At 41.9% G+C, this 13,568-nt stretch overlaps 1 protein-coding gene across 2 annotated transcripts in view; it reads left to right on the forward strand.

Annotated features, from left to right (window-relative positions):
* cntn1a (contactin 1a) overlaps positions 1–13,568 on the forward strand; it is a 70,437-nt gene that overhangs the window by 13,644 nt on the left and 43,225 nt on the right. For both annotated transcript variants that reach the window (XR_010901670.1, XM_067437292.1), the window contains exon 2: positions 11,104–11,213. Coding sequence is in view for 1 of the 2 variants with exons in the window: in XM_067437292.1 (XP_067293393.1) it covers positions 11,147–11,213 (67 nt within the window). In the remaining variant the exon portion in view is untranslated. The remainder of the gene's footprint in view (positions 1–11,103; positions 11,214–13,568) is intronic.

A 13,568-nucleotide genomic window follows, 5' to 3' on the forward strand; every position in this document is an offset into this window, starting at 1 on the left:
TTGGGTTATTTTATTCCTCATATCAGACGAATCTCATCTAGTGTTCCCAGAGCCATTACTTACGCTGAGTAAGGTCAAAATACCGGCACGATCACAGATATCCACTCCCCTAAAGGATTATTAGGAGCACACACTAATACTGTGTTTGACCCTTTCTCCTTCAGAACTGCCTTAATTCTCCGTGGCGTTGATCATCAAGCTGCTGAAAGCATTCTTTAGAAATGTCGGCCCATATTGATAGGAGAGCATCTTGCAGTTGATGGAGATTTGTGGGATGCACATCCAGGGCACGAAGCTCCCGTTCCACCACATCCCAAAGATGCTCTATTGGGTTGAGATCTGGGGACTGTGGCGGCCATTTTAGTTCAGTCAACTCATCGTCATGTTCAAGAAACCAATCTGAAATGATTGGAGCTTTGTGACATGATGCATTATCCTGCTGTTGTAGCCCATCCGCCTCAAGGTTGTGTGTGTTGTGGCTTCACAAATGCTTTGCTGCATACCTCGGTTGTAACGAGTGGTTATTTCAGTCAAAGTTGCTCTTCTATCAGCTTAAATCAGTTGGCCCATTATATACAAATAAATTGACTTGATTCAACTGGCTTAACTCTTAAATCCAGAATATTTTAAAAGGAAAATGTATTGGTGTTTGTACTGTGTTCATTTCTGACATCACAGCTGATTATTAGCAGGATTAATGGAGCTGGAATGAAGCAGAATAATTCACGGCCGTTAACTAGCTCATGAAATCAGACACGTTTAACGACCCGTGAGTCTGTCAGCCTGTGTGTGAGAGATATGTGCGTGTGTTGATGGAGTGTGTGTGAGAGATGTGTGTGTGGAGTGTGTGTGTTCTGGCTGCTGTCTGAGTCACGCTCGAGTCCCTATTTTAGCTGTAGGACGGATTCTGGAAAACCTGAGCGGATCCAGAACAACACCGAGACCTGCTGCTTCACGAATACTAATGACCTCACATCATTGTGCTCGTCAGAGGCGTCCGACACAGCCAAGAACACACACACACACACACACACACACACACACACACACACACACACACACACATCTGGTTCGTGTCTTTGTGGGTACTCTCCATAGAGATAATGATTTTTATACTGTTCAAACTGTATATTATCTCCCCTTACACTAACCATCCACCTCAACCTACCCACCACACACACACACACACACACACTGCCCCTAAACCAACCCATCACAGGAAACATTCTTCATTTTTACTTTCTCATAAAAACTCCTCCTGTGTGATTTATAAGCCTTTTGTAAAGTGGGGCCATGGGTAATGTCCTCATATTTCACCCTCTCCTGTAATACCTGTGTCATACCCATGGCATTTTACACATTTGGGTCCTCATATGACACAAAAACATGCCCACACACACTTAATTTAGACTTCTCTTGTTGTTATCTCAGTTAGTTATAGAGCCTGTGGGCTCACAGCTCAGTGTGTATGTGGGCGGAGCTTCAGAGCTTCATTTGCATGTTCCTGATGTTCCAGAACGAAGGCAAAGCCAATCCTGCTTTAGGACAGATTCTGCTGCATTCAGTCTTCAGGAAGACCGGAATCCCAGAATGCATTGCAAAGTTAAAAATAGTTGTGCTTTTATATACACACACTATATTGCCAGACGTGTTGTGCCGCCTCTACACACCTGAGCTCCCCATTGTTAACCCGTGGGGTTTAATCTGGAGTCGGCCCACCCTCTCTAACAGCTCCAGCTCTTCTGGGAAGGCTTTCCTCAAGGTTTAGGAGTGTGTTTATGGGGATTTTTGCCCATTCTTCTAGAAGCTCATTTGTGAGGTCAGGCACTGATGTTGGACGAGAAGGCCTGGCTCTCAGTCTCCGCTCTAATTCATCCCAAAGCTGTTCTATCGGGTTGAGCTCAGGACTCTGTGCAGGCCAGTCCAGTTCCTCCACACCAAACTCCTCATCCATGTCTTTATGGACCGACGCTTTGTGCACTGGAGCGTAGTCATGCTGGGACAGGAAGGGGCCGTCCACAAACTGATCCCACAAAGTCAGGAGCGTGAAATTGTCCAAAATGTCTTGGTGAAGCATTAAGAGTTCCTTTCACTGGAACTAAGAGGCCAACCCCTGAAAAACAACCCCAGCCCATAACTTTTTCAATGATCTTGCCTATGAAGGGGAGATTTGAGATTGGTCTGTAGTTGCTCGATATAGCGTTGAAATAATCAAAGTGTCTTTAAAAGCTTTTATTCTTGTAAGAAGACAACAAACAGAGAAGAGAGATGCTCAGTGTCAGACGACCGTGTGAGCACACACACACACACACACACACACACACACACACACACACACACACACACACGTAGGTCTTCATATGTGAGGACTCAATAACAGAAACACAGCTCCTTATACAGCGTTCATTAATCTGAGCCAACACACACACATAAACGTCTTCAAGGCCACAGATAATGAACACGCAAGCTTTCCGAGAAAGGGTTAAAGGTCACAGGTTAATGTCACAGAATAGGAGAGTCTTACCATCCTTCAGAAATCATTCGTTATTATGAGATTTGAGTTTATTCATATATACTATGGGATCTTACAGATAGTGATTGCTGCTAGCGTAACACTGGGTGGACCAGCACTGACTGGGGTTTGACTGCTGAGCTAATAATCTGATTGTGGAAGACGGATGTTTTACCCTCAGATCACAGCGGTACATAAAGTGTGTGTGTGTGTGTGTGTGTGTGTGTATCGATGTGCTCTCTCTCTCTCTCTCTCTCTCTCTCTCTCTCTCTCTCTCTCTCTCTCGCCCCTCTCTCCTCTCTCTCTCTCTCTCTCTCTCTCTCTCTCTCTCTCTCTCTCTCTCTCTCTCTCTCTCTCTCTCTCTCTCTCTCTCTCTCGCCCTCTCTCTCTCTCTCTCTCTCTCTCTCTCTCTCTCTCTCTCTCTCTCCTCTCCTCACACTTGATTTTTCCATAGAGAAATGAAGTTTTAACCGTAACATATAATGCCTCTTTTGTTTTGTTGTTCAGATCTCAGCTTGAACTCTGAATTGAAGGATTGTTTGAAGCATCTGGAGTTAGTGGTGGTGAAATACTTCTGCTGAACTTCATTGGTGATTATGTTCGCTGTGCCGTCGTGTTTGTGTCCGGATCGGATCGATGCCTGTCTTATTTCAAGCTTTTTTCCTCTGTATTCTGTTTCTTCACTCCGTCCCTTTGGGAATCGTGTTTAATAGACGTTAATCTATAGATTAATTAACCACTGAACAGATTAAGAAGCGAGAGCGCAGAAGAAACTCCCAGAATGCATCAGTCAGCTGCTCACGGCAGAGGCACGTTTCTGCTCGGAAAACAGCTGAGCAATGTGTGCTGATACTGCAAACTAACAATATCTCGAATAATAATAATAATAATAATAATAATAATAATAATAATAATAATAATAATAATAATAATAATAATAATAATAATAATAATAATAATAATAATAATAATAATAATAATAATAATAATAATAAATTACCAAGAAGAGAGGATGAGACAGAAGGGACATCTGATGTATGCCGGTTTCACAGACGAGGGTTAAGTCTAGTCCCAGCATATTTCATCTTCATCATAATCCTGGCTTAGTCTGAGCCCTGTCTGTGAAACCAGACCATAAAGACTCCATTTAAACTCAGATGTGTTTTTATTCAGAGTCATGAAGTCTGGGTGTGTGAATGGCTCTTTCTGCTGTACAGTAGCGCGTCTGTGTGTGTGTGTGTGTGTGTGTGTGTGTGTGTGTGTGTGTGTGTGTGTGTGTGTGTGTGTGTGTGTGTGTGTGTCAGATAGCAGTGACAGTCACGACGAGCGGCTGAAGAGCTCATTGTTGAGATGATGCTTGATTCCTCAAGGACACACTCCGGCCCGGCTCTCTCGCTCTATAACTAACACCAGCTGAAGACAGGCTGTGTGTGTGAGTGTGTGTGAGTGTGTGTGTGTGTGTGTGTGTGTGTGTGTGTGTGTGTGTGTGTGTGTGTGTGTGTGTGTGTGTGTGTGTGTGTGTGTGTGTGGGTGTGTGTGTGTGTGTGTGTATCTTTAAACCTGTATTTGTCTGCTAGAGAGTCTCGTAATGAGCCTATGCACTCACCTAAAGGATTATTAGGAACACCTGTTCAATTTCTCATTAATGCAGTTATCTAATCAGCCAATCCCATGGCAGTTCTTCAGTGCATTTAGGGGTGTGGTCCTGGTCAAGACAATCTCCTGAACTCCAAACTGAATGTCAGAATGGGAAAGAAAGGTGATTTAAGCCGTTTTGAGCGTGGCATGGTTGTTGGTGCCAGACGGGCCGGTCTGAGTATTTCACAATCTGCTCAGTTACTGGGATTTACACACACAACCATTTCTAGGGTTTACAAAGAATGGTGTGAAAAGGGAAGAGCATCCAGTCTGCAGCAGTCCTGTGGGAGAAAATGTTGCCTGGTCTGATGAGTCTCGATTTCTGTTGAGACGGTCAGATGGTAGAGTCAGAATTTGGCGTAAACAGAATGAGAACATGGACCCATCATGCCTTGTTCCCACTGTGCAGGCTGGTGGTGGTGGTGTAATGGTGTGGGGGATGTTTTCTTGGCACACTTTAGGCCCCTTAGTGCCAATTGGGCATCGTTTAAATGCCACGGCCGACCTGAGCATTGTTTCTGACCATGTCCATCCCTTTATGACCACCATGTGCCCATCCTCTGATGGCTACTTCCAGCAGGATAATGCACCATGTCACAAAGCTCCAATCATTTCAAATTGGTTTCTTGAACATGACAATGAGTTGACTGTACTAAAATTTTACTCACCCCATTGGCAAATCATTTTGCCTGTTTGAAGCAAAAACTCACTTCATTTAGATTTGTTGTCCCCAAAAAACAAGCAAAAATATCTGATGTCATTTTACTGATCTAGTAAATGCATCTTGATGTAAGAATTGTATTCTTTTAGTGATCCGGTGATGTTCTGACTCTCGTGTTTGTTCAGAGCTCCAGTGAAAGCTGTGACCCAAATCTGCAGCTCTCTGAAAGAAGCTAACACAATACAGCAAAACGCCTCAAACTCACACACTAATGGGTCCGATTGAGGAGGAACTAGGACACGCTGTTACTTCATGCCTTCGCTGAGAATCGAACCCGTGACCTTGATGTTGCAGGTGGCCTGATCACAGCCTAAAGTAGCTTTTAGATTCCAGATTCAGATTTATACTTTATTGTCCTCAGTCGAGGAAACTCGCTTCCACAGACTGTACCAGGAGCAACATTCAGCACACACACACACACACACACACACTGCACGGAATACACATATTATTGGTCACAAAATATAGACACACAGCTGGCATCAGCAACAAAACCTGAACACTGCAACACTGCTTACTTAGTATTTATGTCTTGTTTCTAGTCTAAATATCTAAAAGTTCTTACATTTATAAACATTTACTAGAAAAGTAACAATTATTGTCTTGTTTTAGGAAAAATAATCTAAATAATCTCGGCTAAATAATCTGCCAATGGGGTGAGTAAAATAATCTTGTTTTCTGTTTGAATTAAGATTATTTTTCTCACCCCATTGGCAGATTATTTATCTTATTTTAAGCAAAAACTCTCTTCATTTTGAGTTATTTTCCCCAAAACAAGACAATTACTTTTGCTTGTCTTGTAAATACTTCTTATTTTACAAATTTCTAGATGTTTGGACTAGAAACACGACAAAAATACTAAGTAAGAAAAGCATTTTATTTTAGTATTTTTTGCATTGTAGGATCTTTGAATGTTGCGTAATGTAAATGCAGCGCTCCTATAGCGGAGAGTAAACACTTTAACCCCTCATGGCTGTGAGAGCTGGAGCTCAGCGGAGCGTGTGCTGATGATAGATCGCAGCAGGGCTTCTCCTTCAGGAGTTAATCTGATCGCTCCGCTCCGCCATTTGTTCAGGGACAATGAGCTCGGAGGATCTGGGCCGGTTGGCAGCACACACACACTCTTACACAGGACTGAGCTGTAGTTCTGCGGCCTCATGGGACGGCCAGACGAGAATGATGAGGCTGTTCAGGGTGACAATGAATACATGTAATAAGCTGATAACATCACTGTTTTCTCCAGTACGACTGTACAGCCAAATCTAATTTTGTCGCAATATTACCCTGTTTGACACTGTGAAGCTGCTTTGACACAATCGTGATTGTAAAAGCGCTATATAAATAAAGTTGATTGATTGATTGATTGACATGTGGAGTTTGTGCAGCTCAGGATCACAGCCATCTTTGTGGCTGAAGTTGAGTCAAACGGCGATCTAACAGGAAAAGGCAGTGTGCACTTCAGATCTATTTGCAGATACAGTGAGGAAAATAAGTATTTGAACACTCTGCTATTTTGCAAGTTCTCCCAGTTGGAAATCATGGAGGGTCTGAAATTGTCATCGTAGGTGCATGTCCACTGTGAGAGACATAATCTAAAAAATTTCACAATGTATGATTTTTTAACTATTTATTTGTATGATACAGCTGCAAATAAGTGTTTGAAGACCAGAGAAAATCAATGTTAATATTTGGTCCAGTAGCCTTTGTTTGCGTTTCCAGAGGTCAAGCGTTTGCTGTAGTTCTTCAGCAGGTTTGCTCTGCAGGAGGCATTCTGGCCCACTCCTCCACACAGATCTCCTCTAGATCCGTCAGGTTTCTGGACCACTGCTCCACACAGATCTCCTCTAGATCCGTCAGGTTTCTGGCCCACTCCTCCGCACAGATCTCCTCTAGATCCGTCAGGTTTCTGGCCCACTGCTCCACACAGATCTCCTCTAGATCCGTCAGGTTTCTGGCCCACTCCTCCACACAGATCTCCTCTAGATCCGTCAGGTTTCTGGCCCACTGCTCCACACAGATCTCCTCTAGATCCGTCAGGTTTCTGGCCCACTCCTCCACACAGATCTCCTCTAGATCCGTCAGGTGTCTGGCCTGTCGCTGAGAAACACAGAGTTTGAGCTCCTCCAAAGATTCTCTATTGGGTTTAGGTCTGGAGACGGGCTAGGCCACGCCAGAACCTTCATATGCTTCTTACACTCCTGTAAGTGGCTCTCCCACACCCCCACAGCATGATGCTGCCACCCCCATGCTTCACAGTAGGGATGGTGTTCTTGGGATGGTACTCATCATTCTTCCTCCAAACACGTTTAGTGGAATTATGACCAAAAAGTTCTATTTTGGTCTCATCTGCCCACATGACTTTCTCCCATGACTCCTCTGGATCATCCAAATGGTCATTGGCAAACTTCAGACGGGCCTGAACATGTGCCGGTTTAAGGGGAACCTTCCGTGCCATGCATGATTTCAAACCATGACGTCGGTATTACCAACAGTAACTTTGGTAACGGTGGTCCCAGCTCTTCTCAGGTCATTGGCCAGCTCCTCCGTGTAGTTTGGGCTGATTTCTCACCTTAGGATCATTGAGACCCACGAGGTGAGATCTGGCATGGAGCCCCAGTCCGAGGGAGATTGACAGTCATGTTTAGCTTCTTCCATTTTCTAATGATTGCTCCAACAGTGGACCTTTTTTTACCGAGCTGCTTGGCCATTTCCCCGGAGCCCTCTCCAGCCTTGTGGAGGTGTATGATTGTCTCTCGTGTCTTTGGACAGCTCTTTGGTCTTGGCCATTTCCCCGGAGCCCTCTCCAGCCGTGTGGAGGTGTATGAGTGTGTCTCGTGTCTTTGGACAGCTCTTTGGTCTTGGCCATTTCCCCGGAGCCCTCTCCAGCCGTGTGGAGGTGTATGAGTGTGTCTCGTGTCTTTGGACAGCTCTGTGGTCTTGGCCATGTTAGTAGTTGGACTCTTGCTGATTGTATGGGGTGGACAGGTGTCTTTATCAGCTAACGGCCTCAAACAGGAGCATCTACTGTAGGATAATAAATGGAGTGGAGGTGGACATTTTAAAGGCAGACTAACAGGTCTCTGAGGGGCAGAACTCTAGCGGATAGACAGGTGTTCAAATACTTATTTGCAGCTGTATCAGACAAATAAACAGTTAAAAGATAATTTATTGTGATTTGTGGATTTTTTGGAGATTATGTCTGTCAGTGGACATGCACCTACGATGAACTTGCAGAATAGCACAGTGTTCAAATACCTATTTTCCTCACTGTAATATAATATTAATCAAATCAAAAGGCACTTTAAGAGAGTCACTGCGTGAAGACTCCCATCTTTCAAATATGTGTTTTTCTGGAGGGACCGTAGAGTTTTACTCAGTTTATATCTCAGTTTATATCTTTCAAGTATTCATACTCTTGTGTAATCGACGCCCCATCCTAAATAAACCCGTCTCTTGCGGGATACCCAGAACTCTTGAATATTCTGCTCTAATATGATTTCTGAGCTGTGCGGTGTCCAGAATAATAATCCTCCGCTGTGTGTTAATAGGCCAGAGGAGAACTGAGTCTGGTTTCTCTAAGGGTTATTTTTCTCCATCATGCCCTGATGGAGTTTCGGTTCCTTTGGTCGCCTTTGGCTTGGCTTGCTCAGTTGGGGACACTAACATTATGATCAGAGTTATTCAACTAAATATACAAATAACATTAATGAATGAGGTCTTATTTAATTCTATAAACTATAATACTGATCTGCCAACATTGTCTCTCTATGATAAATTAAAATAAGCTGATAACATCACTGTTTACTCCAGAACGACTGTACAGCCAAATCTAATTCTGCTACAGTATTGTCCTGTTTGACACTGAAGCTGCTCTGACACAATCGGCGCTGGAGAAGAGCGATAGAAATAAAGATGACTTGACTGTGTGACCATAGTGTGTGTTTGGGGTGTAAATAATCAACATTAGCGTGTCTGTCTAGTATAATCATGAATGTGTCTATTCTGTGACGGTGACGTGATGATCTGGAGGAAGATGTCACGTCCAGCGCTGATTATGTGTGTGTGTGTGTGTGTGTGTGTGTGTGTGTGTGTGTGTGTGTGTGTGTGTGTGTGTGTGTGTGTGTGTGTGTGTGTGTGCGCTGCTGTGACCGATAATAATTCCTGACCTCATGTATTGGTGTGTTTTCCTCAGCTAAGCATTTCTTATTGATCTGCCGGTTCAATGGTGTTATTATTCCAGCTGAAATTGGCTAGTTATTTAGCGGAGTTTGAACACAAAGCACCTGAACACGCTGAATCAAAAAACTCAAATAAGCAAATAACGTTGAGCTGCAAATGAAGGTCAGTCCGTTTCTGTGCAGAAGGGGGTTCACGAGCCACGGGTTAGCGTTAATATTCAGCACAACGGCAAAAAATGCTCTTCTTACTCAGTATTTCTGTCTTGTTTCTAGTCCAAACATCTAAACATCCTTAAAACAAGAAGTATTTACTAGACAAGCAAAGAAATTTGTGTTGTTTTGGGGAAAAATAACTCAAAATGAAGAGAGTTTTTGCTTAAAATAAGATAAATAATCTGCCAATGGGGTGAGAAAAATAATCTTAATTCAAACAGAAACAAGATTATTTCTCTCACCCCATTGGCAGATTATTTATCTTATTTTAAGCAAAAACTCTTCATTTTGAGTTATTTACTATTACTATTACTAACCCTAACCCAAAACAAGACACATTTCTTTACTTGTCTAGTAAATGTTTCTTAATATAAGAACTTTTAGATATTTTGACTAGAAACAAGACAAAAATACTGAGTAAGAAGAGCATTTTTTGCAGACCAAAAGTGACAGTAAAGACATTTATAATGTAATAAATGATCATGAGTGGATGTTCTCACTCTCGACTGGCTCAGTCTAATTATTTGTGAACTCGTGAACTGAATGTCAATAAGGTTCAGTGTTAACTGGTTCCAAATTTTCTTCAAAATATCATCATCATCATCATCATCATCATCAAAAAAAAAAAAAAGACATTCATGTTTTAGTGACACGAGGGCAAGTAAATAATGATGGAATGATTGGTGTGTGTGTGTGTGTGTGTGTGTGTGTGTGTGTGTGTGTGTGTGTGTGTGTGTGTGTGTGTGTGTGTGTGTGTGTGTGTGTGTGTGTGTGTGTGTGTGTGTGTGTGTGTGTGTGTGTGTGTGTGTGTGTGCACAGATATCCTTCCGCCTCTAATGTAATCATAAGTGGCTCCAGCAGGAAGCAGAAACGATCCGCTGGAATAATGTGGAAAGATGGGATGAATCTGGAGCCATGTTTGTGGATAAACAATCAATAATGTGACGTCATTTACTGGTATTACATTAAAGCATCCACTGAACACAATGTACCACGGTATTCTCTGTGGATACTGCAGTAAATCTCAGCTTGAGCTGGTCACAGTGACTGCATTCTGGCACTGATCTGTGTGTGTCTTCATAACACTGAGAGTCAGAGGGACATTATTAGAGATCTTTATACCTCATGTCTGTAGGAGAAACATTCGAGATATCAATGAGATCATGTGTGACTCTCTCTTCTTCTCGCTCTTAATTTCCCTTTCATTCAGTTCATGTGCAAATCCGCATTGAAAGCAGCTTGTGTGTGTCATTGTGAGGAGATTTGAATATTAAACAGCTGATTATGATGATCATGTGACCGTCTGCTGCTATAACGCAGGTCATTACCGCTCTAATGTTTGGGGGTTGATCAGCTGACCTACTAACTGTCATAAGGTCAGTCTGGTTAAGGCTTTAGTTTAGATCAGCAGTCTGCGGAAAAACGAAATTAAAAATTCTGAAATTAAATCATTTAAAAAGAAAGGATTAAAGAAAGAGGGAAAGAAAGCTGTAGTGAAAGAAAGCTTTAGTAATCTCGTGTGAGAAGCCTCACTGGTCGTATCACTTTGCCTCAGTAGAGTAGTGTTGTCTAATGTTTGCATCTTCATCCTACTGTGAGCAAATCGGATAGCAAATGAGGCATTATTGAGCTCTCTAGGCGAGATGTGAGACGTGTCCGTTTGCTGCTATAACCCTGTGTGTGTAAAATAAGTCTCTATACATGACAATATATAGCTGCCCTTTCAGTTCTAGATGCTTATATTTGAGGGTGTGTTGCGTCTGAAAGATTGAGCTGAGATCAGGAATCTGCTCTATATCAGACGCGGCTGTTCGTCTCATTATCCATATTTCGCTCCTCAGGGAATCCCAGCAGCTCCTGATGTCTGAAGATCTGCTATAAGCCATGATCCCTGGAGCCATGAGCCACGCGGCCCTCGTGCTGCTGATCGCCGCCTCGCTCCGCTCTCGCTGTGAGTATACAATACTATAACCTTACTCTCGCTGTGAGTATACAATACTATAACCTTACTCTCGCTGTGAGTATACAATACTATAACCTTACTCTCGCTGTGAGGATACAATACTATAACCTTACTCTCACTGTGAGTATACAATACTATAACCTTACTCTCGCTGTGAGGATACAATACTATAACCTTACTCTCGCTGTGAGTATACAATACTATAACCTTACTCTCGCTGTGAGGATACAATACTATAACCTTACTCTCGCTGTGAGGATACAATACTATAACCTTACTCTCACTGTGAGGATACAATACTATAACCTTACTCTCGCTGTGAGGATACAATACTATAACCTTACTCTCACTGTGAGGACACAATACTATAACCTTACTCTCGCTGTGAGGATACAATACTATAACCTTACTCTCACTGTGAGTATACAATACTATAACCTTACTCTCACTGTGAGGATACAATACTATAACCTTACTCTCACTGCGAGGATACAATACTATAACCTTACTCTCACTGTGAGTATACAATACTATAACCTTACTCTCACTGTGAGTATACAATACTATAACCTTACTCTCACTGTGAGAATACAATACTATAACCTTACTCTCGCTGTGAGGATACAATACTATAACCTTACTCTCGCTGTGAGGATACAATACTATAACCTTACTCTCACTGTGAGGATACAATACTATAACCTTACTCTCGCTGTGAGGATACAATACTATAACCTTACTCTCGCTGTGAGAATACAATACTATAACCTTACTCTCACTGTGAGGATACAATACTATAACCTTACTCTCGCTGTGAGGATACAATACTATAACCTTACTCTCGCTGTGAGGATACAATACTATAACCTTACTCTCACTGTGAGGATACAATACTATAACCTTACTCTCGCTGTGAGAATACAATACTATAACCTTACTCTCACTGTGAGGATACAATACTATAACCTTACTCTCGCTGTGAGGATACAATACTATAACCTTACTCTCGCTGTGAGGATACAATACTATAACCTTACTCTCACTGTGAGGATACAATACTATAACCTTACTCTCACTGTGAGGACACAATACTATAACCTTACTCTCACTGTGAGGACACAATACTATAACCTTACTCTCACTGTGAGGATACAATACTATAACCTTACTCTCACTGTGAGGACACAATACTATAACCTTACTCTCACTGTGAGGACACAATACTATAACCTTACTCTCACTGTGAGGATACAATACTATAACCTTACTCTCACTGTGAGGACACAATACTATAACCTTACTCTCGCTGTGAGAATACAATACTATAACCTTACTCTCGCTGTGAGGATACAATACTATAACCTTACTCTCACTGTGAGGATACAATACTATAACCTTACTCTCACTGTGAGTATACAATACTATAACCTTACTCTCACTGTGAGGATACAATACTATAACCTTACTCTCACTGTGAGGATACAATACTATAACCTTACTCTCACTGTGAGTATACAATACTATAACCTTACTCTCACTGTGAGGATACAATACTATAACCTTACTCTCACTGTGAGGATACAATACTATAACCTTACTCTCACTGTGAGGATACAATACTATAACCTTACTCTCACTGTGAGGATACAATACTATAACCTTACTCTCACTGTGAGGATACAATACTATAACCTTACTCTCACTGTGAGGATACAATACTATAACCTTACTCTCACTGTGAGAATACAATACTATAACCTTACTCTCGCTGTGAGTATACAATACTATAACCTTACTCTCGCTGTGAGTATACAATACTATAACCTTACTCTCGCTGTGAGTATACAATACTATAACCTTACTCTCACTGTGAGGATACAATACTATATACTTACTCTCGCTGTGAGGATACAATACTATAACCTTACTCTCGCTGTGAGAATACAATACTATAACCTTACTCTCACTGTGAGGATAACAATACTATAACCTTACTCTCACTGTGAGAATACAATACTATATACTTACTCTCGCTGTGAGAATACAATACTATAACCTTACTCTCACTGTGAGGATACAATACTATAACCTTACTCTCACTGTGAGGATACAATACTATAACCTTACTCTCACTGTGAGAATACAATACTATATACTTACTCTCGCTGTGAGGATACAATACTATAACCTTACTCTCGCTGTGAGTATACAATACTATAACCTTACTCTCACTGTGAGTATACAATACTATAACCTTACTCTCGCTGTGAGGGTACAATACTATAACCTTACTCTCGCTGTGAGGATACAATACTATAACCTTACTCTCACTGTGAGTATACA

Source organism: Pseudorasbora parva, chromosome 25, assembly GCF_024679245.1.
Source record: "Pseudorasbora parva isolate DD20220531a chromosome 25, ASM2467924v1, whole genome shotgun sequence".
Lineage (NCBI taxonomy): Eukaryota > Metazoa > Chordata > Actinopteri > Cypriniformes > Gobionidae > Pseudorasbora > Pseudorasbora parva.